This window comes from Barbus barbus, assembly GCF_936440315.1.
Source record: "Barbus barbus genome assembly, chromosome: 3".
Taxonomy (NCBI): Eukaryota; Metazoa; Chordata; class Actinopteri; order Cypriniformes; family Cyprinidae; genus Barbus; species Barbus barbus.
The window spans coordinates 33,429,912-33,455,040 of NC_136731.1; the positions used below are offsets into that span (position 1 = coordinate 33,429,912).

Consider the following 25,129-nt stretch of genomic DNA (forward strand, 5'->3'; position numbering starts at 1 on the left):
TTAATGCAGCCAATTACAATTGTTGCTTGTTTTGGGGAGTTTCTGCCTTTCCTCTCCAGCTGGTGAAATTCATGTTCAATCGGATTTAAATCTGGAGATTGACTTGGGCAATCTAAGACTTTCCATTTCTTTGCCCTTATAAATTCCCTGTCTGAACTGGCAGGGTGTTTTGGGTCATTGTCCTGATGCAATATGAAGCACTTCCCAATGAATCTGGTGGCATTTTCTTGAATATTGGTAGGCAAGATGGTTTTGTACCCTTCCAAATTCATTCTGCTAATGTCATCATACATTAAGTCATCAGTAAAGTTGAGAGGGCCTGTTCCAGAGACAGCCATGCATGCCCATGCCATGACACCACCTCCACCATGCTTTACAGATGAGGCTGTATGCTTGGGATCATTTGCAGTTCCCTTTTTTCTCCACAGTTTTGCTTTGCTTAATCACTTAGATAAAGGTTTATCTTTGTCTCATCGGTCCATAAACACAGTTCCAAAACTCTTCTGGCTCACCTTTGTGCTTTTTTTTGTTGCAAACTCTAATCTTGCCTTTCTACTTTTGGTGCTGGTCAGAGGTTTGCATCTTGCTGTGTAGCATCTGTAATTCTGTGTCAAAGTCTCCTGAGGACAGTAGATTGTCAGAGCATCACCCCAGCTTTCTGGAAGTTGTTGGTGATTTTACAGACACGTCTTTTAGGATTCATTTTCACAGCTTTTATGATTTGTCTGTCATCAACTATACTGTTGTTTTCTCAGCCGATCAGGTAGTTGTTAGTTGCTGGGGTCGCTGGTGGTTTCCAAACTCTTGATTTCTCCATGCCCTTTGTTTTTGCTAGAGCTCTAATTGACTTCCTCTTTTCTTTTAGCATCCAAATTTCTTGCTTTTCTCTCAAAGTCAGCTCCCGCATCTTTATCCTGGTTTGTGTGTGTCATCATCGAATGCAAGATTCAGAATGCAACAGGATGCAATTAATGCAACAGGACACAGCCGATCACTTAGAAAGACCTGTGAGGCAACTGTTCCAATACTTATGCTCACATCAGATAGAGGGATGAAACTCTAAAAGTGCTGAACTTCTTAGCTGGTAAAACATGTATGTGTTGAATCACTCAATAATAAAATGTGACATTCTGTAGTTTTGTCTTATATTAATCTTTTAATCATATTTGTAAATGTCTTGACACCACAGCCAACAGAGGAATTTTATCTTTACTGTTCCAATACTTTTGGAGGGCACTAAGCGGACCAAATGACTGAAGAAGTTTGACATTTCACTGAAAAGTTAGAGTTATGACATTTTGATTAAATATTACAAAGAAAAAATAAAAATATGCAGGGATGACATGTTCACAACAATATTAATATATAATAATATAAATAACAATGCATTTGTGAATTTTCATTTCATGCTGACTTTAAACAGTTCATTAAATCTATTTAGACTCTCATTGGTTGAAATGAGTCTGTTTGTAAATATATGCATACTTATAAGATCATACAGTGCTAAAAACTATTCACAGTCAATGATATTAAACCAAAGTCCAATAATAATCTAAAAATAAACATTAATCATAAACATAAGTAATAATAAATGACAATAGCATCAATTAGTTTTATTTATTACAATTTTAACATTCAATTCACAATTATATTGGCATTGTTTGCATGTTTAATATGTCTGGTGTGTGTGTTTATTTATATGATTTTTTAAGTCATTATGAATTCATGTGTTAGTCTTTCTGCTCAACAGTAAGAGTAGCAGAGCACAGTGCCTCCCCGAGTACATTAGTGGCTTTGCAGGAATACAGGCCGCTGTGGTGCAGAGAGACGTTCTCTAAGGTGAGAGTACAGCTGCCGTCCTCCTCATAGTCCACCTGCACACACTCCTCCTGCAGCTCCAGCAGCTCACCATCCTTCAGCCACATCACCTCAGGGTCAGGGTAACCTGAAACGCAGAGAGAAGAAGCTGGGATTTCAAGAGATACTCTTCATGATGCACTGTGGAGAACATCCATCGGTGTGTCCTAACCTGTGATGAGACAGGAGAGCTGGGCGCTGGAGCCCTGCGGGACAGTCAGGTCAGATGGAGTCTTACTGAACTCAGGTTTATTCTGAAGCTTCAGCTCCAGAGACTGCAGTGCCTTCTCTGTCTCTGTAACAACAAACAAATACACCATCTATTTTGATCACATTCTGCGGTACGGTGTTTTACACTGGTTTCTGAAGCACATTGATTTTTCTTTTATGTTTGATTTCTTTCTCACCATCCACAGGGCTTAAGCTTGCAGAAGCCTCTGGTTTAGACAACATAGCCATCCTCTTCAGAGCCAGCAAAGCTTTGCCTGTTTTCTAAAAACAAAATCATAAAGAAGAGAATGAAGTTTATGTGCACACAAAAACAATGCAGTGGAGTCTGACTTTGACTCTTGAGTATGACTCTTTTGAGTCAGTTGTTCAAATTAATTGGTCAAAAATGACTGATCAGTGAAGAACATGGCGAATAAAAATGCAATTTGGTGCAGACAATGTTATTTATACGGTCAAAAAGCAATATTAAATGCTTATAGCTCATAAATCAATTTGATTCAGTATACCAGACCACTTACATAACATGCATATAAATGCGAGTTGTCCCTCTTTATCTCCCAATAATATGCCTTAGTAAGATGATATTTAAATGCTTAGATTTATGATCAAAGCTCTGTAGTTGTAATTGGATTATATAATGCAATGTATTATGATGATTTTTGGGAGATGTACAAATACACTGTAAAAAGTGATGTTGACTTAAAAAAAATTGAGGAATAAATAATCATTTAAAAAAATAAGTTAAGTGAACATGACAATTCACTTAACTTATACTTGATAATTTTAAGGCAAGGGGTTTCCTCAATTTTTTTAAGTCAAGTCAACTTATCACTTTTTACAGTGTAGCTTAAATCTTTTGTTACATATATTTGACACAGATGTTTCTGAAAAAAGTATGGATAATTATATAAAAAGTTGCTTTAGTCCATTAAAAGATCATATTTAAATATTAATAACAATATAAAAGTAATTCTTATGTTTACTTTATAAAGTTCATTAAAGATTTAACAGTAAAAACACGTGGACGACAACCTCAAAGTGGACAGAATGAAACTAAATGGCCTTTCATTGCTAAAAAAGTATGAAATATCAATAAGAGTGCAAAAGGCATGTAGACAACTGAGTATAATGTCTTTCGTCAAAGTTTTGTTGATAATTTAGAGGCCTTATGTATTAAATCTTATACAGTAGACTTCACAGATTAATATAAGGATGATCAATAAATATATGTTGCAGCGTGTCGCCAGTCTTTAAGAGCATGCGTACAACGTAGAGGTTACCCTGTTGAAAAAACAGCAAATGCTGGCTAGGTAGGGTTTGAAGCTTGGATGCTGGTTTGAGCTGGTTTAAGCTGGTCCTGAGCAGGAGGGACCAGCTTAGGACCAGCACATGACCAGATAAGAACCAGCTTAAACCAGCTCATGACCAACTTAAACCAGCATCCATGCTTCAAAACCTACCTGACCAGCATATGCTGTTTTTTTCCAACTGGGCAGCTGTCCAAAAATACAAATTTGTCTAATTTTATTTCTCAGGCTGTCAAAAAACAAACTGATACAATTACATTATATTTGAAAAATAAGAAATATTGCCTTATTCCGACTCAATTCGAACTCTTCTTTACGTATGTGTAAACTCTCTTGACCAAGGAAGTAACAACCATGCTAAAATTTAAGCTAGTTAAATCAGTGATGTCTGCTATGTTCTTTTTTCCCCGTCACATTTCTTAATTACCTTCCACTTCTGCCGAGTCAGGAATTTCTTCATCTTGTCTTTGGAAAGGTTTTTGGTGGTGCTGCTGCTGTTTTCTACACAAGTATACACCAACCAGGAATGAGCCAAGGCTTCTTCACATGACATCCTGCGCCTGTCGGAAAGTTCAACGCAGATTTATGAATGTGTGTGTCACATTTGTGTGATGTGTGCACGGAAAGTATACAAGTACGTGAATGCACCTGACATCTTTGCTGAGCAGAGAGCTAATGAAATCCTTTGCCAGGTCGCTGATATCTTCAAAGCTCTCCTCATCAAACTCCCACTGCGCTGCTGTCACAAGAGCCAGAGTCTCTGAGTCACTTTCACCCTGGAATGGAGATTCACCGCTCAACCTGCAAGAGAAAATCAGATTCAGATAATGTAATGGCATTTTTCAACACAAGGGGACAGCAAGAGCTTAAGGGACTCACAGGATGTAGCAGATGACCCCGATGCTCCACATGTCAGTGACCAGACAGATGGGCTCATAGTTGATGACCTCTGGAGCAACAAATTCTGGAGTGCCGTGCATCACCTTCACAGGTGTGTTAGGATCTGAAGTACACAACAAACATTCACTGTTATTCTAGTATTTTTTAATGTATTATTATACCTTTTATTAGCATTTTGAATTAGCTTTAATATTGCTATTTAGGTTAAGTTTAATTTTCTTTCAGTTTTAGTTTTAATATTTTATTTATTTTCAGGTATTCATTTTTAGTTGTTTAAGTTAAACTTATTTCAATTAGATGACCAGGCAAAATTTGTCATTTCAAGTTTAAGCTTTTCGACTAATATTTATATTTTATTTCAACTTTATTTAAATTAAGAAAAAGTATTAGTTTTAGTTTTAGTTAACAATAATAACCCTGCAAATATTTCACTCTGAGATCCCTTATACAAAAAGTTCTGTGTATGAGCATACCATGGTACTTTACCATTGAAATATTTGCAAAGATTATACTATGAAAAATACCACGGTAATACCATGATTCAGGTAAAGTCTAGATAAACATGTTATTAACATGGTATCATGTGTTCCTTCGGTTATTGTGCACAAACTTTCACTTATAAAAGCACTTTATTATTGTATTATTTTTATATGTATTATATTGATAATATTTAAGTGTGGAAAAATAGATTTTATTCAATGTTAATATTTCGCATTTATAATTTTTTCTTTTCTTTTTTATTATACCAAATGTTGTTGTGTTGACAATATCATCAGTACATTATTACCCAGCTTGTTAGCGAGTCCAAAGTCAATGATTTTGATCTGAATCCCGGTTCTGTCCACACAGACGATGTTCTCAGGTTTGAGGTCCAGGTGGACAATGTTTTGCTGGTGCATGTACTGAATCCCCTCCAGAATCTGACGCATGTAGCCCACACTGGACACTTCGGTGTGCTCAAAACTATCATCTACAATGCGCTCAAACAGCTCCCCACCAGCAACACTGCACACACACACACATATTAAGTTGTATAGGTGGCAACATATTTTAATGACACTATTCAAGTGAATGCATTGAACCTGTTGGTGATTCTCATTTCTGAACATTTTTCTAAAACAATTGCACCCTTCAAAACGCCCACATGCAAGAAACTCACTATTCCATCACCATGACCATCTCAGCCTTGTTATCATATGCGGCAAGACACTGCACGAGTTTTGGATGGTGTAGGAAATTCATTAGCTCTATTTCTTTCCTCGCAGCCTCTCTCTCCTTTGTCCGACGACCTTTGTAGAACTTTCCAGCACAAACACGGCCTGTCTCCTTATGGGTCATCCGAAACACCTGGCCAAACTTCCCTCTGAGAAAGATTCAGAATTAAGTATTATGCTTACAAACTCAAAGTATGTGATATTTAACAAATCATTGTTTCTCAATATCCTAACTTCCCATTTGTGACCCTGTACCACAAAACCAGCAGTGTTGGGGGTAACACATTACAAGTAACGCGAGTTACGTAATAATATTACTTTTTTTCAAGTAACTAGTAAAGAAACGCATTACTTTTTAATTTACAAGAAACTATCTGAGTTACTTTTTTCCTATTTATTGACTGACAGTGCGCTGTGTGAACATACTTTAGTTCTAGTCTACATGTGAATGGGCATTAATTGATCCCACTCACAAAAAAACAGATTTAGTATTCATCAAAATTAATTAAAATAGTGAAATGCAAACTCAGAATATGACGCAAACCTGCATCTAATCTCATTTTATTAACCAATGTCTTTACTGCTGACCTTTTATGATCCAGTTCAACCATACTAATAAGCAAAAATGACTTTAGATAAACCTACAATTGTGCTTCATTGTTTTTTGTTTTTTTTCTGAAGAGTGTTGAACCTTCTTCTCCGGCGTTATATTGTACAGACGTGAAATTCCTTTTCCTTCAGCCTGAGGTCTATTCATTACACTTTTTGGTGTGAAAGGGCTTTTACATTTGCTATAATTAGAACTTCTAGTATTAAAAACAATCAAGTCCTGCTCATATTTACAAAGTAACGAAAAAGTAACGTAACACATTACTTTCCATAAAAAGTAGTTACTTCCTTACTTTCCATAAATTAGTTACTTTTTTAGGGAGTAACGCAATATTGTAATGTATTACTTTTAAAAGTAACTTTCCCCAACACTGAAAACCAGTCTTAAGTGTAAATTTTTCGAAATTGAGATTTATACATCATCTGAAAGCTAAATAAATAAGCTTTCCATTGATGTGTGGATGTTAGGATTGGACAATATTTGGCTGAGATACAACTATTTGAAAATCTAAAATCTAAGGGAGCAAAAAAATCTAAATATTGAGAAAATCGCCTTTAAAGTTGTCCAAATGAAGTTCTTAGCAATGCACATTACTAATCAAAAATTAAGTTTTGATATATTTACAGTAAGAAATTTACAAAATATCTTCATGGAACATGATCTTTACTTTATATCCTAATGATTTTTGACTTAAATTTTTTTTATAATTTTGACCCATACAATATATTGTTGGCTATTGCTACAAATATACCCCAGTGACTTAAGACTGTTTTGTGTTACAGGGTCATATTTATCCAGTTCTTGAGAATTTGATATTCAGCCTTAAACCACTATTTTCAGGAAAACATTTCTTTTATCACCTCTGAAAAGTATGAATTATAAGTTATAAGTCATTTCCAGTGAAATTTACAAAGCATGACCCTAACCTAGCATGTCGTATTTTGCATTCTTCTCGGAATCAGAATCAAGTATAGGGGTTGTTTTCTCTTTTTGATGCATGTATGCCTGTTGGAACATGTACTTATTATGCAGGTTTTGTTATACTTGACAGGCCCTGTGAATGTGAGCTATGAGGCCTGCTAAATGTGTGTTTGATAAGGATACTTACACTCCGAGTTTTTCCTGGACATTATAGTGGTCAGTAAGTTTATCCTCCGTGTTGATGGTCACAGTCACATACTCCACTGGTTTCTCATCACAGGGCTCTCCTTTGAAAGACAACATACTTTCATTTACTGCGAGACCTCAATACAAAGCCTAACTCTTTTAGATTGCATACCCTTTGGTAATGACTTTAAACATGTTCTTCCTGTTTACAATTTGGTTGCTGAGCCTTGTTCTCATAAATTGTGGGAAGAGATTAGCTTAAAGTTACAAGCAAATAGAGTGCTGCCTTATCAAATATAATAAAGAGCAATTGATCTAGCATAAAAGATACATTACAGGAATAGTTCACCAAAAAGTGAAACCTTGCTGAACATCTATTTATCCTCAGGCCATTCAAAATGTAAGATGAGCTTGTTTCTTCAACGGAAAATATTTGGAGAGATACATCCACATCACTTGTTCACCAATGATAAAAACATCACAGTAATTGACAATCGAATTCATCAATGAACAAGTTGTGAAGTGAAAAGCTGTGTGTTTCTAAGAAACAAATCCATCAATAAGGCATTTTAACTTTAAACCATATAATCCATAATAATGCTTCCTCCAGTGAAAAAAAGTTAATCCCCTGTTGTCCTTTCACATCAAATTCCCCTGACATTTGTGACCCTGGAGCACAAACCCAGTCTTAAGGTCGCTGGGGTATATTTATAGCAATAGACAAAAATACATTGTATGGATCAAAATTATTGATTTTTCTTTTATACGAACATGCAGCCTTTTGCTTTACAAGACATTACTGATGTTTTTATAGCCGTTTGGACTCTCATTCTGACGGCACCCATTCACTGCAATGCATCCATTGGTGATTGAGTAATTCAATGCTAAATCTGTTCTGATGAAGAAATAAATTCCTCTACATCTTGGATGGCCCGAGGGTGAATACATTTTAAGCACATTTTTATTTTTGGGTGAACTATTGTCTCATCAAAACTTTTATTACATTTCAGAAAAATTTCAAAACAACCTCACCTGGGTTGTCCATCCTGATTGGCTGGGACTCTTGGCTGGGTTCGCTGACCCCCACAGCGTTACAGGCCCTGATCCGGAAGCAGTATTCTCCTTGAGGCTGGAGTCCTGAGGTAACCCTGAGCGAGGTGCTCTTGCACTGGGCTGTGAGCTCTCTCCACTGGTCAGTCGCTCCTGGGCTTTCACAAACCTCCACCACGTATTCCGTCACAGCACTGCCACCATCATAAGACGGCCCAGACCACGACAAAACCAGAGAGTGAGGGGAGAGGACATACGCCACAGGGCAGGAGGCCGGAGGCTGAGGCAGGTCTGGATAAAACACACAAACATACCAATCATCAAATAGTTATACAGTTTTTATAAAAATTTGATTTAATAATTCCAGAAATGTCAGTTGAGTGTACTATTTATGTATTTATTTTAGGTTTTCAACGATTAGGCTAAAATATGTATTTTTTCAAATATCATGAATTTCTGAGTCATGAATACTAGGAATATATATTATAGGGTTACTCCATTTGACACAAACTGTGTCTTTTCGTTTAAAAAGTCAAAGAAACTAATGTTTGGTAAAATATTTAATATATGAATATTTTAAAGTTGCATTGGTGTGGATGCTAATATTGTTATAGTTATCCATATAGTTATTATTCTAAGTGTGAATAGAACTTTACATTTTTATTTTAGAAAAATATCAAAATTTATTTAAATTTAGTAATTGAAAATATGCTAATCAATAAAATGTCTATGTCATTACCGATATGAATAGCATTTTTAAATAACTCAGATTTGAGCAATAGAAATGACCATCATGACCCAAATAACAGCTGAGGATTGTCTGACCTTACCAATGACATTCAGGGTCACTGTGTGTTGGGCTGAACTTTTGCGATCTCGTACAAATATTGTGTAACGTCCAGAGTCCTCAGGAAGGGCTTCAGAAATCACTAGAGAACTGATTTCATTGCAGGACTCAATACGAAACCTGGAGCTTTCCACCACCTTCAGAAAGAGACAACATTATACACACAAACAGAATGCAATATGCCGGGATTGTGTTGTGTTCTTATGTACCTCTTTTTTGTTATAGACCCAGCAAGAAGCTACAGGAGAGCTGCCTTTGAACACACACTTCAAATGGGCCGTCTCTCCAATGTGAACCTCCAGACGATCTAATGCATCAACAAACTGCAGAGGAGGTGCTGTAAACACAAAAACACAGGTGCTGAGTATCTCACTTATTTTGTCTAGACAACAAAAAGATTAAATGAAGAGAAAAGGGAGGCTTTTGCTTCACTGATTTTAATATGAAGTTATAATGAATTTCTCAGAATTTTTCAAAAAAGACTGTGTTTATATTATATTATATTCATAATGATGAATAAAATTTCAAGACAATAGGACAATATAAACAGAATTTTCTTCAAAACTTCAGTTAATTACAATTATTTTTAATCCATATAATTGTATATACAATGTTTATTTATTTATAAATAATTGTAGTGTACAAAATATTCTAGCTTTCACACAAAACATTACTTTTTCATTAAACAAGTGAAAGCCAATGGCATTTTCCTTCTCTCATACAGTACAGATATTAAGAATAAGCTCTGGGATCATATTTACATTTACAATTACATTTATGTATTTGGCAGATGCTTTTATCCAAAGCAATTTACATTGCATTCAAGATATCTTTTTTTTAATCAGTTATTGCGTTTCCTGGTAATTGAACCCATGACATTGGCATTGTCACCTTGCTCTGTTAGAGCAACAGGAAGGCTGTAGCATACGGTGTATGTGATAAATATAAAAGCAAACTAAAACTGCAATTATTCAAATCAACAGGCTCAGCTGAACTTGACCATGGTCTTTAAACAGACCTATTATTAATACATCTGACCACAGATAGCAGTGTGTTTTACATGAAAGATCAAATGACTGAAAGAAAACAACAATCATTCACCAAAGAAATATGATAACATCTTAAAGTGACATTGAGTGTTTTAATGCTTATAATATGAAAAATTCCTATTTTTATGCGTCAGTCTGATCAGTATGTGAGCAGATTAAATTGTTTATCTCTCTGTAAGCTATAAATACACACACAAAGGGTTTAAACTAAAACACAATTTGATGTTAAATGTTAGGTTTTTTGAATAATATTTCTTTGGACAACAAGGATTACAGTATTTAAAGGCAATAAAGTCATTCCTAAAGTAAACATTAGTCTTCAGGACACAAAAGACTGCTTCCTGTTTTACTGTATACAACTCTAACAGACTCTGAAGAAGCCAGACAATCTGGAAGCCAAGATCAGCGGAGTAAAACACAGACTGCTCGGAGCAAATGACTCCTGTTTGAAGCAGGTCACAGTAGTTACACTTTAACTCACAATTCTAGACAGAATGCATTAAAACACGCTGTTATTAGAATATAAAGTAAAGAAGGTGTGGGAGGCTAGGGATCACATGGCCTTCAAGAAATAAGAATCGCTAGACAGAATCCAAAAAAGTTATAGAAAATATGCAATTCAAGAACAAGTAAATATTTTGAGTCAAGGATCTAAAAAAGAGCAAAAGTAGAACTGAAAGTGCAGGACGATGACGGTCTTACCTGTACCTGAGCTGCTCCTTCTTTTGACAAGCACCTCTGTATAAAGACACACAAATATGTAAAGAATCAGCTGTTGGTGTGGATGCTTTTGTGTTAAAGAGCATGCAAGAGATAACATAAGCTTTGCCTATCATATAAGGGAGGAGTCAAGTGATCAGGTGTGTGTGTCTAAGAAAAATATTCAACAGATTAAAGAGGAAATGCTCAACATAACAAAACCAGTAGTATCGGTCAGGAAAAGCTCTTTTTATATTTGTACATTTATTATTTTTATATTTTTGTATAGAGCTTATTCTATAATACATAAACTAATACATAAACAAATGCATAATAATTACATGGACTAATTAGATTTTTAAAAAAAATTAGTATTGGCAAGTGACGCACCCTAACGAGCTTTGGAGGAACCAAAATGTTCCATGTGTTTAATTACATTTCCTTCCCTTAAATGCATGAAATTACTTTGTGGCTAGGGGCATTGTTTATGACATACCTCTCTTGAGTGCTGGAGAGCATGTTATAGGACTTCCTGTCTGAGGTGACTGTGAGCCTTTAAAAACACTGATGTCATCTTGGGCGTTCTGAGATGTGTTTAAGACCCCGCTTAGCATGTCAGGAGTGTGAGGATGAGAGGAATTAGGATGAGAGTGAGATGTGTTGGCAGTATTGTTACGGATGCCAATGATTGTTTCATAGTCTGGAAATGATTCGGTTCATATGGTGTGGTTGCATGAGGAGCAAACAGGAAGTAAATAATTAAATCAGAGAGAGAGAGAGAGAGAGAATGACATTAGACAAGGAAATTAACATTGATAAGCCTGTCAATTCACATGTCTGTATATGATGTAAAGAGAAACACCTGCATCGTGCCAGTAAGGCAACTAGCCCATATACACTCATAAAAAATAAAGGTGCTTCACGATGCCATAAAAGAACCTTTTTTGTCTAAATGGTTGCATAAAGAAGCTTTCTGTTTCACAAAAGGTTCTTTGCGGCGAAAGAAGGTTCTTCAGATTATAAAAAGGTAAGAAAGCGATGGTTCTTTAAAGAACCTTTGACTGAATGGTTCTTTGTGGAACCAAAAGTGGTTTTTCTATGGCATCGCTTTGAAGAACCTATCAAGCACCTTTATTTTTAAGAGTGTATGGCCCCATATATATGTTGAATTTGAGTTCATATTTACCTCTCACACACACTGCTGCGCTGCTGGATGTTTTTCCTGCTGTGTTTTCGGCCACACATGTATAAGCCCCAGCATCCTCTGGGAGACATTCCCTAACTATCAAAGTCACCACTCCTCCCACTAATGAGGATTTTCCAAACAGCACAGGCTCACCTGAAACAGTTGTGGTACAAATGGACAGAAAGAGGAAGACAAAGGAAGAGGAGTGAATTTGTGGCATTAAGAAGTGATGGAATTATCAAAGTTTTAAAAACTTGAAAATAATGTTTGTTTGTTTGTAATTGAAATGTGTGGGACTCATTTTATTTTAATTTTATTGAACAATTTAAATGACAAACTCCAGTAGCAGGAATCTGCATATAAAATCATAACAAATGTACATACAAACACATATTTATATATTGAGTCATATACAGTATCTATAGTAAAAGTATTCTTACTCAGACTCAGATATGTTTCAAGCAGCAAAATCAATATAAAAGAAAACATTGAATTCACCATTATGAAGCCAGGAAACATTTATTGGCTGGCTCCCTGTGATAGCCCCTTTCAGTGTGATGTCATTTCCTTCATCCACTATACAGTCCTCAAGGGGCTCGGTGAAAAGGGGTGGATCCAGATCACTAGTATGGCTGTGTTTACTGCTCACTAGCTTGACAGAAGAAAGCAGTATGAGACTATATATACTACACTGAAGTATGATTTTTGAATTTTGAATCACAGTAGGAGGCAAAAAAGTGCTGTATTTATTGAATGAGTCGTTAAATTTTTCTTTAAGCTGATTCCTTCAACACACTCCTTCTTTGAGGAATGAAATGATTCTATGAATAAATCATTGAATTGTTTACTCAACTGTTCAAAACACTGATTCATCATCATCATCATTCATCATTTATTATCTCCATAAGGAGAAATTTGTGTTGAGCAATCAAGAGAGCAGGTCAAATTTACAAAATTACAAGACAGACAAAAAAAAAAAAAAAAAAAATATATATATATATATATATATATATATCACTCCAAAAAGTGATTTGACTTAACTTAAAAAAATTGAGGAAACCCCTTGCCTTAAAATTATTAAGTAAATAATAATAATAAAAAAAAACGTTAAGTGAATTGTCAAGTTATTTTTTTTAATTATTATTTACTTAAAAATTTTTAAGGCAACGGGTCTCCTCAATTTTTTAAAGGTAAGTCGACTTATCACTTTTTACAGTGTATATATATATATATATATATTCATAAGTGAGGAATGCCAGTGCTATTTGTTGCTTGGAGACTCTGTTGGTAGATTTTTCATTGGGGGAGCATAAATATACTAAATACTTGGCAATACTTTGCCTAAAATGTAAGTTTCTCAATATTACTTGTTTCTCTTGCATAAAAGCAACATCACACAGTGCTGTTGCATTCCCGAAGGTGATATTGCTTAAATATAATGCAAGTCAGTACACTTGTTCTTCTCTTCTGTGTTCTGTTCCAGCTGCACATTGTTGTCAGCATGTTTTATGCATTACTAATAATCATGTTATTATGTTAAAATAATTGTAAAAGGAATAAGATCATGTTTACTAGATATTTATTTAGTAAATTAATTTAAAACCTTAATATATGGGCATGGTTTTAATACCTTTTAAATCTTATGATGATGGTGATGATGATGATTATTATTTTTGCAATAGCAAATAATATTTATATGGACTTGTGAATCATAGACTTGTATAGTGTTTAACCATAAATTCACACAGGAAGAAACAAGGTTCATTTAAATGAAGAGAGCAGCTGAAGAGATGTGTTTGTAACTTGCTGCTGAATGTTTCAACATCCTCGTTCTGTCTAGAAACTCCAGAAACACCATGTAAAAATGACAAAAAGCAATAAAAATTATAATGACAAAATTAAACAAAGCCATTATTACAACATAAGTAACAAAAGTTAATTGTGACTCAAAAGAGCGGATTGAAATCAGACTACAGGCTTGAGCTAAACTGTGATCTCATCTGACACTCCTCCAACAAACCTGTTTCTGTTTAAAATACTGCAAGTTACCTTTCATTCAGGGCTGTGGGTGGAGCCTTGCATAATATAATGAACCTCCCATAAGCATTTGTGTTTAGTAACTTTAAAATGTGACAGGCTCCTTTTCTATTTTGTATTTGTGATGATGTCTCATGTACACATAACTGATGTGGTCTTCTTAATCTCATTCAGCTAAGGGATGTATGATGTGTAATTTCAGGTCAAGGAACAAGTCATTCTAGTCCTCTTTGCTGTATTAACATTGGACCAAACACTTTTGTTCTCACTGACCTGGTAGGTCACATGATCTGCTGTCTTTTGCCCTGGCCTAATGTAACCATGTAATACTTGTTTGTTCATGCAAACAAGGATTTTTTTTTTTTTTTTTTACTGGTTGTTCTGGCAACTCACTGCATCTGAAAAATAAAATGGTGACTCCAGTTCTATATGAAGTACAAACTGAAATGTTTTAAGTTTCATTCTTTGCACTTCAGCTGTCTTGTGTCAGGTGATAAGATCTAAGAAATGAAAGGAAGGAACTGCAGTGTTGTAAGAGTTGTGCAGTTAGAGTAGAGCACTAGCATCAAACATACATGTCCCACACAAACCGGAGCAGAAAACAAAACAAAAACCTACTTTTGGAAGGAATTTCCTGCCAATAGTGACCTCTTGCCTGGTCAGTAATTTGCATCCTGAGACAGATAAGATACAGTGGGGTTCCAAAGTCTGAGACCACTTTAAAAATGTGATTTTATTCCCCATATAAACATGAAAATGCACAGAAAGCTTTAGGTTTTGGAACATTTTATTTTAAACAAAGTAAATTCATGATTTAAACTGAAGTAGAAATGGAAATGCTTTTTTAGATAACCTAAATGCTTCATGTTGCAACATATATACGACCTGTTTTTGTTTTTCAAAAATGTTTAATCTAATTATATAAACCTGACAAATTAAGTTACAACAGCAATAGTTTGTATGGGTTAAAACAAGGGGACTATGTCCACTAGGGCACCTTAGAAAACTTTCAAGGATTATTTCAATTATTAAAATTTATAGTTACATTAAAATAACCTACATTCTTAAAAATTGTATTATTTTTCTTAATTCGTATTAAATTATTATTCTTTATTCTAATTCATTAAATCTTAAAAGAAAACATGTAAAATCATACACACTTTTTAAATTATTCCCCTCAACAACTGTTGAACTGTTTTGTCTTTAATTTAAAATACATTTCTTAAAACTTCATGAGAATAATTGTGGTTAATGAATTAACCATTTCTGTTAATACAAAAACTTGAGATCAAAGTGGCTTTGTCATATCTACAGCAGAACATACCAGAAAAAAATATTGTAGTTTATATGAGAGGCTTTTAAATATTGTTTTGCACAGTTGTACAATCAAATGAGAATCCCTGGATTACATCAAGTACAAATGGATCCTTGAGGTATCATAAAATAAAAATAGAAGCATTTTTGGACCCTAAAATATCAGATATCAGCCTGATAAAAAACAAATCCATTCAGGCATATCGTATGGTGTAAACAAACCATAGGGAAGTCAAACATACGAATGTTCAGGATTTCCCCGTCTAAATCTGGCTGAATGCAGTTGTACAGTAAACTCCTCCATCACTTGATTATTATCCAAATGCAGTGAAAGTGAAAACAAATGCCTGTCATTCTCTGATGTCTGCTGCTTGAACACTGATTATTAACCATGACAACTCTCGAGAGGGCTTGTTTTAAGAACAATGCCTCCTGCAGAGATCACGTATTAAACCGCAAGCACAGATCATTTTAACCTCAACAAGTTTTTACAGACAAGAATCCAACCAGCTTGCATATACAAACACAAATAGACTCTCTGGAGTATGCAAATACTGACAGACACACTCACAAACACCTGTGTGTAGTTGCAAGAAATGTCCAGACTTGCCTGCATTTGATGTCTCTCCAGGCTTCTTCACGGCTGTGGTGATTGTGGGGATATGTGTGGGTTGGGACACTTGTCCGTTGGCCCCCTTTGACTGGGAGCTTGACAGCTGTATCCTGAAAGTGGACACATAACGTGTCTTCCCATCAGCAATACTCATTTCTCCTATCAGTACATACCAGTTTCATTAAATCCAAGTCATTTCCCAGCTTTCTTATCAGGTGGCTCGTATTTTCCTGTGCCTCTGAGTCTCTGCTATGCACACATGTCCTCTGTCCTGCTCTGCATCTCTTTAGTTTCTGGCTCCTCCCCGTGACTGAAGCCTCATTCAATCGGTCTGCAGAACACGGTCCTCTTGCTGGGTTCAACTTGTCAGAAACCCCACCCACAACATTTCACCGTATATCTTCAACACAGTTTCTTTTCACACATACTGTGACTGTGGTAAAAGAGAAAGAGAAGTGGTGATGAGAGAGAGCGAGTGTATGTTATATTTACTAGTGTTTCTGAAAAGTAAACTATTGTGTCATGTCAGTGATGTTTATTTGAATGTTTGTGTGAAAAGGGAGACAAAGATACACAAGTAACAGATTATAAACTGAATCAAAGGTCAGGCATTCCCCATTCCTTTTTCCTCTGTAATTGCTGTCATGTTATCAGTTGAACTTTGGTTGTCTGTTTGTTTCCAGTAAAATAAAAAAAGAGTCTCACTGGACCCACGGAGCCCACAAGTATTAGTACATTAGAAAAGAAAAAAAACGGTTAAAAAGTTTGGGGTCAAATTGTTTTTGTCAGACGTCTCTTATGCTCAACAAGGTTGCATTGATTTGATTAAAAATGCTGTAAAAAATGTAACATTATAAAATATTATTACACTTTCATATGATTTTCTATTTTGATATATTTTCATATGTAATTTATTTCTGTGATGCAAAGCTGAATTTTCAGCAGCCATTATTCTAGTCTTCGGTGTTCTTCAGAAATCATTCTAATATGCTGATTTGTTGCTCAAGAAACACTTCATGTTATCAATGTTAAAAAGTTCTGCTGCTTAATATTTTGGAAGAAACCATGACACATTTTGTTTAAAGAAAGTTCAAAAGAACTTAATTTATTTTAAATAAATATCCTTTGGAATTGTTACCGTTTTAATTGTTTACTGTCACTTGGTCAAATTAATTTCTTTAAAAAAATTGTACCGACCCTTAACTTTTGAACAGTACTGTGGTTATTTGACTGCTCTGGAGGTAGTTTCATTGATCAATTATGTACATTTATATCATGACAACTCTTTGAAGATTTTAGTATGACAATGTTAATGTATTTGGTCTTGGTGAAATAGATCTGCTATATCCTACTGCTGTTGGTTAATGCTGTTGTTGTAGATCAGGTGTCACCAAGTTCGGTCCTGGAGGGCCGGTGTCCTGCAGAGTTTAGCTCCAACCCTAATCAAACACACCTGAAGCAGCTAATCAAGCCCCTACTTGAAACTTCCAGGCAGGTGTGTTGAGGCAAGATGGAGCTAAACTCTGCAGGACATATAGAGATCTACAGTCAGGTCCATAAATATTGGGACATCGACACAATTCTAACATTTTTGGCTCTATACACCACCACAATGGGTTTCAAATGAAACGAACAAGATGTGCTTTAACTGCAGACTGTCAGCTTTCATTTGTGGGTATTTACATCCAAATCAGGTGAACGGTGTAGGAATTACAACAGTTTGCATATGTGCCTCCCACTTGTTAAGGGACCAAAAGTAATGGGACAGAATAATAATCATAAATCAAACTTTCACTTTTTAATACTTGGTTGCAAATCCTTTGCAGTCAATTACAGCCTGAAGTCTGGAACACATAGACATCACCAGACGCTGGGTTTCATCCCTGGTGATGCTCTGCCAGGCCTCTACTGCAACCGTCTTCAGTTCCTGCTTGTTCTTGGGGCATTTTCCCTTCAGTTTTGTCTTCAGCAAGTGAAATGCATGCTCAATCGGATTCAGGTCAGGTGATTGACTTGGCCATTGCATAACAGTCCACTTCTTTCCCTTCAAAAACTCTTTGGTTGCTTTTGCAGTATGCTTTGGGTCATTGTCCATCTGCACTGTGAAGCGCCGTCCAGTGAGTTCTGAAGCATTTGGCTGAATATGAGCAGATAATATTGCCCGAAACACTTCAGAATTCATCCTGCTGCTTTTGTCAGCAGTCACATCATCAATAAATACAAGATAACCAGTTCCACTGGCAGCCATACATGCCCACGCCATGACACTACCACCACCATGCTTCACTGATGAGGTGGTATGCTTAGGATCATGAGCAGTTCCTTTCCTTCTCCATACTCTTCTCTTCCCATCACTGTGCTACAAGTTGATCTTGGTCTCATCTGTCCATAGGATGTTGTTCCAGAACTGTGAAGGCTTTTTTAGATGTCGTTTGGCAAACTCTAATCTGGCCTTCCTGTTTTTGAGGCTCACCAATGGTTTACATCTTGTGGTGAACCCTCTGTATTCTCTCTGGTGAAGTCTTCTCTTGATTGTTGACTTTGACACACATACACCTACCTCCTGGAGAGTGTTCTTGATCTGGCCAACTGTTGTGAAGGGTGTTTTCTTCACCAGGGAAAGAATTATTCGGTCATCCACCACAGTTGTTTTCCGTGGTCTTCCGGGTCTTTTGGTGTTGCTGAGCTCACCGGTGCGCTCCTTCTTTTTAAGAATGTTCCAAACAGTTGTTTTGGCCACGCCTAATGTTTTTGCTATCTCTCTGATGGGTTTGTTTTGTTTTTTCAGCCTAATGATGGCTTGCTTCACTGATAGTGACAGCTCTTTGGATCTCATCTTGACAGTTGACAGCAACAGATTCCAAATGCAAATAGCACACTTGAAATGAACTCTGGACCTTTTATCTGCTCATTGTGATTGGGATAATGAGGGAAGAACACACACCTGGCCATGGAACAGCTGAGAAGCCAATTGTCCCATTACTTTTGGTCCCTTAACAAGTGGGAGGCACATATGCAAACTGTTGTAATTCCTACAGCGTTCACCTGATTTGGATGTAAATGCCCTCAAATTAAAGCTGACAGTCTGCAGTTAAAGCACATCTTGTTCGTTTCATTTGAAATCCATTGTGGTGGTGTATAGAGCCAAAAATGTTAGAATTGTGTCGATGTCCCAATATTTATGGACCTGACTGTATATCTTATATATCCTATAGGATCAAGTTTGATGACCCCTGTTGTAGATTATTGTTGCTGCTGCTGCAAAGCAAGTACAGGAATTTGCTGCTGCCAATAAATACGCAGATACAGTGCTGTGAGTATTTAAGACGCATACTGCTGCTGCACAAATAGCACATCTAAGGACTTGTAGCAGATCTATACAGGTGGAGCTGGGGAGGTGGAGGGTTTCAGAGGAACTCTAAAAGCACGCTGCAAGCTGTTCTAGTGAATGCTGACAATCCATTTAAATGTAAAGCAGTAAGCTCATTGGCTACATATGCAACATGAACCAATCAGCTTGTGCCAAGTAGTTTAATGCTATGAATATAATCAGTTTGTGTTAACGATCCATCAGCCTGCGCCATCTAGAGTTTCATGACAGAACTTGGCATTTGTATCAGGGATGGCATGTAAATGCAAGATCATTCGAACAAACATTGCAGTGGTTACTGGGTTATATTGAGTCAGTGTGAAAATGACAGTTATGTTTCCAAACAGGCAACTTAAGATAGTTTGAAGTATTGGCGATGTTGGGTTGATGTGAACCAGACATTAGGCCAGAGAATCAAAAGATCCTAAGGAGTAACTTGTATATAAACAGCATTTGAACTGTATGCACACCAAATATTTAAGGAGTGTATTGAACAAAAATCAGTGTGAAAACCAGATAGGTAAACTGAACAAAACTCCCGTTCTCATCTTTGTGTGTGTGCAGTGGTGTGTGTGATGAGGAGCTGTTTGCTTTGGACATGCCAGTCCACAGAGAAACCCAAACATCCCACTAAAGACCTTGAACATGTGAACAGACTCAGACTCATTTGGAATCAATAATGCAGAACAACAGTTTAACTGTATGTGTAACTGAGACTAAAAATAAATGTTTGCTAAAATTACAGTCAAATTACTGAAATATTTGCTTGCCAGGAGCTAGAGGAAGTCCCACAGCTTTCTTTCTTCTTTTTTTTGCAGCGAGTGAAGTGATCCGTTAACTGTTTAAGGAGGTAGTGCACAATCAAGCCATCAAAGGTCTGTTAATGCTCTTATGGCTGGAATGTAGACAGGAAGATCCTGTAAAACAATCCATGAATAACTGGAAACAAAAAACAAAGCATCTGACAAATAAATATTTGACTCATAGGCCACATGTGGAGGATTTCCTTTACGTTTCCAAAATGTAGTAAAATGACATCTTTGCCTCAAAAGTAAATGGATGAACAAGTACAATTACTATTAAATTTATAATTATAATATAAAATAATAATAATAAAAATAATAATAATAACATTAAAAAGAAAGCATGGAAACAATGTTAGTGCTTGTAGACATAATTTATTATTGGACCAAAAATAACTATTGAACTGAGTGTTTTGTGAAATAAATATTAAATATGTACTAATAGTGGGCTTCAGTAGTTGCCATAAACAAATGATATAACATTGTAAAAACCTTGAAATATTGCTACTGTTTTCCTGAATTTAAAAAAAGCCTGAGATTTTTGCACACTCTAGTGGAAAGAATGAGGAATGAAGTGTGAAAATATCTGACAGTGTGTGTCTTTTCAAAGACCCGTGACCTGAATGACCTGAATGAAAGTTGAACTCTGAACTCTGATGTGGTTCTTCAGTTATCTGACACACACCTGTGGGCTCCCATATTGTCATGAGCATCATTGTCTCTCCCGTAGCTTTTATTGACTTTTCAGGTGTATACGGGCTGAAAACCGGCTCCTGCTTGGATAGGTAGGTATAGCCAGTGTAAATAAATAAGGATGAATGAAACAAATCTGTCAGCATCCCTCCATGACTCATGACTGAACAACAAAACACTTTTGATGATTAATGACACTGAAGGCCGTATAAAAGTGGTGACGTGACATGCAGTTGTTATATTGAAGCAGAGAACTATTCAGTGATTTATTGTGGTTTATTTCGTTTGTGCATTTAGTTGTATTTTCATATGTTTCCTCAGAGTCTGGCTAAAATACAAAGCGCTGTAATTCTCCACAGCTGTCGTCATGTGCTGAAAATGCTCCTATTGAAGTTTCTGTTATTTTCTCAAAGTTTCAACACTTCAGTGACATATTCAACTCAAAGCAATGTTGTATATTTACTTGTATGGTTTCCTGTGGTATATGGAATCCAGTACACAAAGATTTCCTGTTTGATCATTTTGATGTTGCTTTGATTTTCTTTAGATGGGTGGTTAAAACACTTCTGGGAAATTGACATGACCCGATAAACTCCATATAAGACTGTTTCAAACAGCATTTATTTAAACAGCATGATATATATAATATTTTTAAGAAAAATATAGAAGATTTGTATTTAAACAAACACAAACAAAATTTCATACTGCGAGACCATCAAACTAATTAAAGAAAAACATATTTCAATATAATTCTGTTTTTTTTTTTGTCTGATTAATAGCAAATGCTGAACTTGTTGAGACATAATGAAAGGTTTGCAGTCTTATTCTTATTAATGTTTATAGTTTTATTAATATTCTATTAATATTTTTAAATTTTTATTTACATTTTGTTAAGGAATTTTTTTATGTGCTTTTGTCATTTATTGTTATTTTTTTTACATTACCTTTTAGGTTTAATATATTTTTATTTCTGTTTCATTTTTTTATTTACAATGATTAATTTAGTTGCCAAGGCAAAATTTCTAATTTCATTAAATTATCATTAAGCCTGTCATCTTATGTTTTTATTTAAAATTTTATTTCGGGTTTATTTAATTTAACAAAAATTTTTTTTTTATAGTTTTGTTTGAAGTTTGAGTTAAGGATAATAGCCATTTTTGGGTATGGTGCCTCTTTGGACTTAAAGAGACTTCAGAAAGTGATAGAGATAATAACAGTGGCCAGCAGATGCCAGTGTTTCTATGTTAACTCTACTGTAAGTACAGTAAGAGGGGCCTTCATATCATTTTCCATGCTTGCTACAGTTGTAAGTAGCAAAGCAACCCCCCCCCCCCCCCCCCCCGTGCTGACTTCCTGTTACACAAACTTGCTTTTTCTTTATCTTTCGCCCCCTTCTACTTGTAACTTCTTGTGTTTGAGTTCATGCTTTTCCTATAACTAAAGCATGAACTCTTATTTAATCAAGCAGTCTGACTGAACTAGTTTTCAGAGATCTGAGAGTAGAGACTCATAGTGTAATGCTGTGTGTGTGAGACTAACTCTTACCTCCAATCTGGGGCCTCTCTCTGGGCAGGTCCCAGATGGAAGTGATTACTCTGGGAGGGAGAAATTACAGAGCAAATGTACAGCCCATCAACTTTACACACACACATACACACAGACATACAGACGACAAAGGCAAAAACTGCAAAACTCCCCCTCACTCTCTCTTTCTCTGAGTCGAACTCGTACACGGCTCTCACTGCCGTCATTTTGCCTCTAGTGGTACATTTCCGCTCGGCTCTCTGTCGGGACAACGCGACTATACGCTAGCCACCTTGTCTCTCCTCCTCTCCTCTCAGCGAGTGTGTGTGGGTGGGAATGGGATTGTAAATTCCTAAGGATGAGCCATTTTAAAGGCCTCTATTAAAGCCTTGACGCAAAGAGACTCGCCTGTCAGGAGCCAGAGCCGTAACTCATTACCTGAGGAGAGTGAGATAGGATTCACATTACAGATCCACCCCGAGCCCAAACCTACGCCCCGGGTCAGCTCACGCCAGGCTACAGGCCACATATGCCACAATGCAACATAGTCATGTCACGAAGAAGTGTTTCATACAAATACAGGCACTTCACACCAAACTGCCATCCAGCTTTCACAGCTAACTATCACTGTTTGTGCAAAAGAGCATGATTACCGCAACTTGACCAATGAAACAACAAACATTTCTAGAGGCACCATCCAGAAAACTGCATTTGTGCATGCAAGCTTTGTATGCTAACATGCAAAGCTATTTTAAATTCTCTATTTGTGATAGTTCATCCATATGAAAATTGTCATCATTTACTCATCTTCATCCTTATTCAAAACCTGAATGACTTTCTTTATTTTGCAGAACACAAAAGATTATTTAATGAATGTTTTAACTCAATTTCTAGATTAATACATTGTGCAAAACCCACTTAAAATTAACCACTTAAAATGTTTGTCAAAAAAAACTACTTTAAATAATCCAAATCATTTAATCAATTTACACCTTTTTTAAACATGAGATTCAAGTTTGTTTTTTAATTGAACTAAAGTGGTAATGACTTGTATAGCAAATTTGAGTCATTACAGTCATGCAATTTTTATAACCAACAGTCGTTTCTACACATTTGGCATCCGGCACTGAATCATCCACTGTAATCTCTCAATCTCCGTTCTGGTCCATCTCAATTTGTTGCCATTCCCAATCTTTAGCTCTCAAACATGTAAGCTCACTCAGAAGGCCATCATTATCCTTTCTGGGTGTCCTGCTCTGTAAATAGCCATCACACACAAGCACACAGTCATAACACAGCTGTCGTCACTTTTCTGAATAGCAGCTGGTAGCAGAAGTTGTTGTTGCCACACACACACACACACACACACACACACAGCCAGACACACAGACTCTTCAATTCTTCCCTTTGGCAAATCCACCCACAGGCTTACTTTAAGAAAAAGACAAATATATGCAAGCTAGCACACATGCACTAGACGCATACAGGGATAATTTCTAGAATTTTTCAAACCTGGAAATATTTCTACTGCATTTAATGCGTCATTGAAATTCGTATTTAGAAGTATGCTAATATTCTATATTATAATACATTAAATTATATATTATATATTTTTTGTGGAAACGGTGATGTATTTTTGAGGATTCTTTGATGATATATTTAAAATATTTTTGAAACAACATAATTATCTTTACTGTCACTTTTAATCAGTTTGATGCATCATTTATGTAAAAAAGTATTGACTTCTTTTAATGTCTTTCTAATTTTTTTTCTTAGGACTTTCCCCACAAATTAAGACATGTGGTCACACACTTAAATACTGAACAGTGAAGTCAGTTTCTCTGTCACAAACAGCTCAACAATTCAATTTCTACACAGGAAGTAATTCTCACAGAGGAAGGTGGAAACAGGAAAACAAACTTCTTCCTGTTTGTGGAAAGATGGAGGGATGCTGATAGAAGGTCAGTAAAGTGGTCAGTGGCTGGGAAACAATATTGTACGTCCATCAAATGCCTTCATACAGTGACATATTTAAAGAAATAAAGATTCTTGAACAGACAACATAGTTTTTCAAAATGTCTTGTAAAATCTAAACTTCCTATGCGCCCGTGTGTATGCGTGTGATATAATCAGTATGTGGTCTGATGGTTAGCATTCCTCTGCCCACTATTTAGCTTGTCCCTTCATGTCCCAGTGGAGGAGATAAAGGCTATTTAATTCAACAAGCATAAAAAGAGTGAACACACACATACACATATACATCAGAAGATCTAAACCCAACATAGTTTTTCTCTATATTAAGCAGAGAAATTTTAGTTTTGTCTAGTTTCTCCTTTGTAATGTCTGCTCTCACATTTAGCGTGCATCATAGCATAACATGTTTAAAAACATCTGCATTCTCAAACCTGTTGGAGTGAAGACGTTCTGAGAAAATACTTTGATCTGCATGTGTCTCTTACAGAAGTTGTGAGTGAAGACAGTGGGAAGAGTGAAGATCAGTATTAACACTAAGCTACAGCTTCTACTTTGGCAAACCATCAACATTTGTAACACATGCCAACAGCATGGAGCCAATCCACTCACCATTCCTCCACTTCTGTTACAACAGGAAGAATTAAAGAACACAAATCAAATATCACTACGATCAGATTTCAGCTTTGAAATCCATGTCTTTTTATATGCTAGACTACTCCTAAAGTTTTAGATATACGCCTGTAA

The 25,129-nt window shown here is 36.0% G+C and overlaps 1 protein-coding gene across 2 annotated transcripts; it reads right to left on the bottom strand.

The window, feature by feature from the left end:
- Positions 1 to 1,140: 1,140 nt before the first annotated feature.
- On the bottom strand, positions 1,141 to 16,354 carry LOC306857505 (myosin light chain kinase, smooth muscle-like). 2 transcript variants are annotated; one of them, XM_079397480.1, is made up of 17 exons: positions 16,019 to 16,354; positions 12,556 to 12,705; positions 12,058 to 12,210; positions 11,368 to 11,571; positions 10,875 to 10,910; positions 9,333 to 9,460; positions 9,107 to 9,260; positions 8,259 to 8,567; positions 7,228 to 7,327; positions 5,455 to 5,658; positions 5,083 to 5,300; positions 4,275 to 4,398; positions 4,044 to 4,196; positions 3,823 to 3,955; positions 2,265 to 2,349; positions 2,030 to 2,152; positions 1,141 to 1,945 (listed from the first exon to the last, which is right to left on the bottom strand). In XM_079397480.1, the coding sequence occupies exons 1-17, from the start codon at positions 16,173 to 16,175 to the stop codon at positions 1,731 to 1,733; spliced, it is 2,646 nt and encodes an 881-aa protein (XP_079253606.1). In that variant the 5' UTR covers positions 16,176 to 16,354; the 3' UTR covers positions 1,141 to 1,730. The 2 variants fall into 2 exon arrangements, with proteins under 2 accessions (XP_079253606.1, XP_079253607.1); XM_079397481.1 differs by having other exon boundaries at positions 12,556 to 12,701; positions 16,015 to 16,299.
- Positions 16,355 to 25,129: the final 8,775 nt, after the last annotated feature.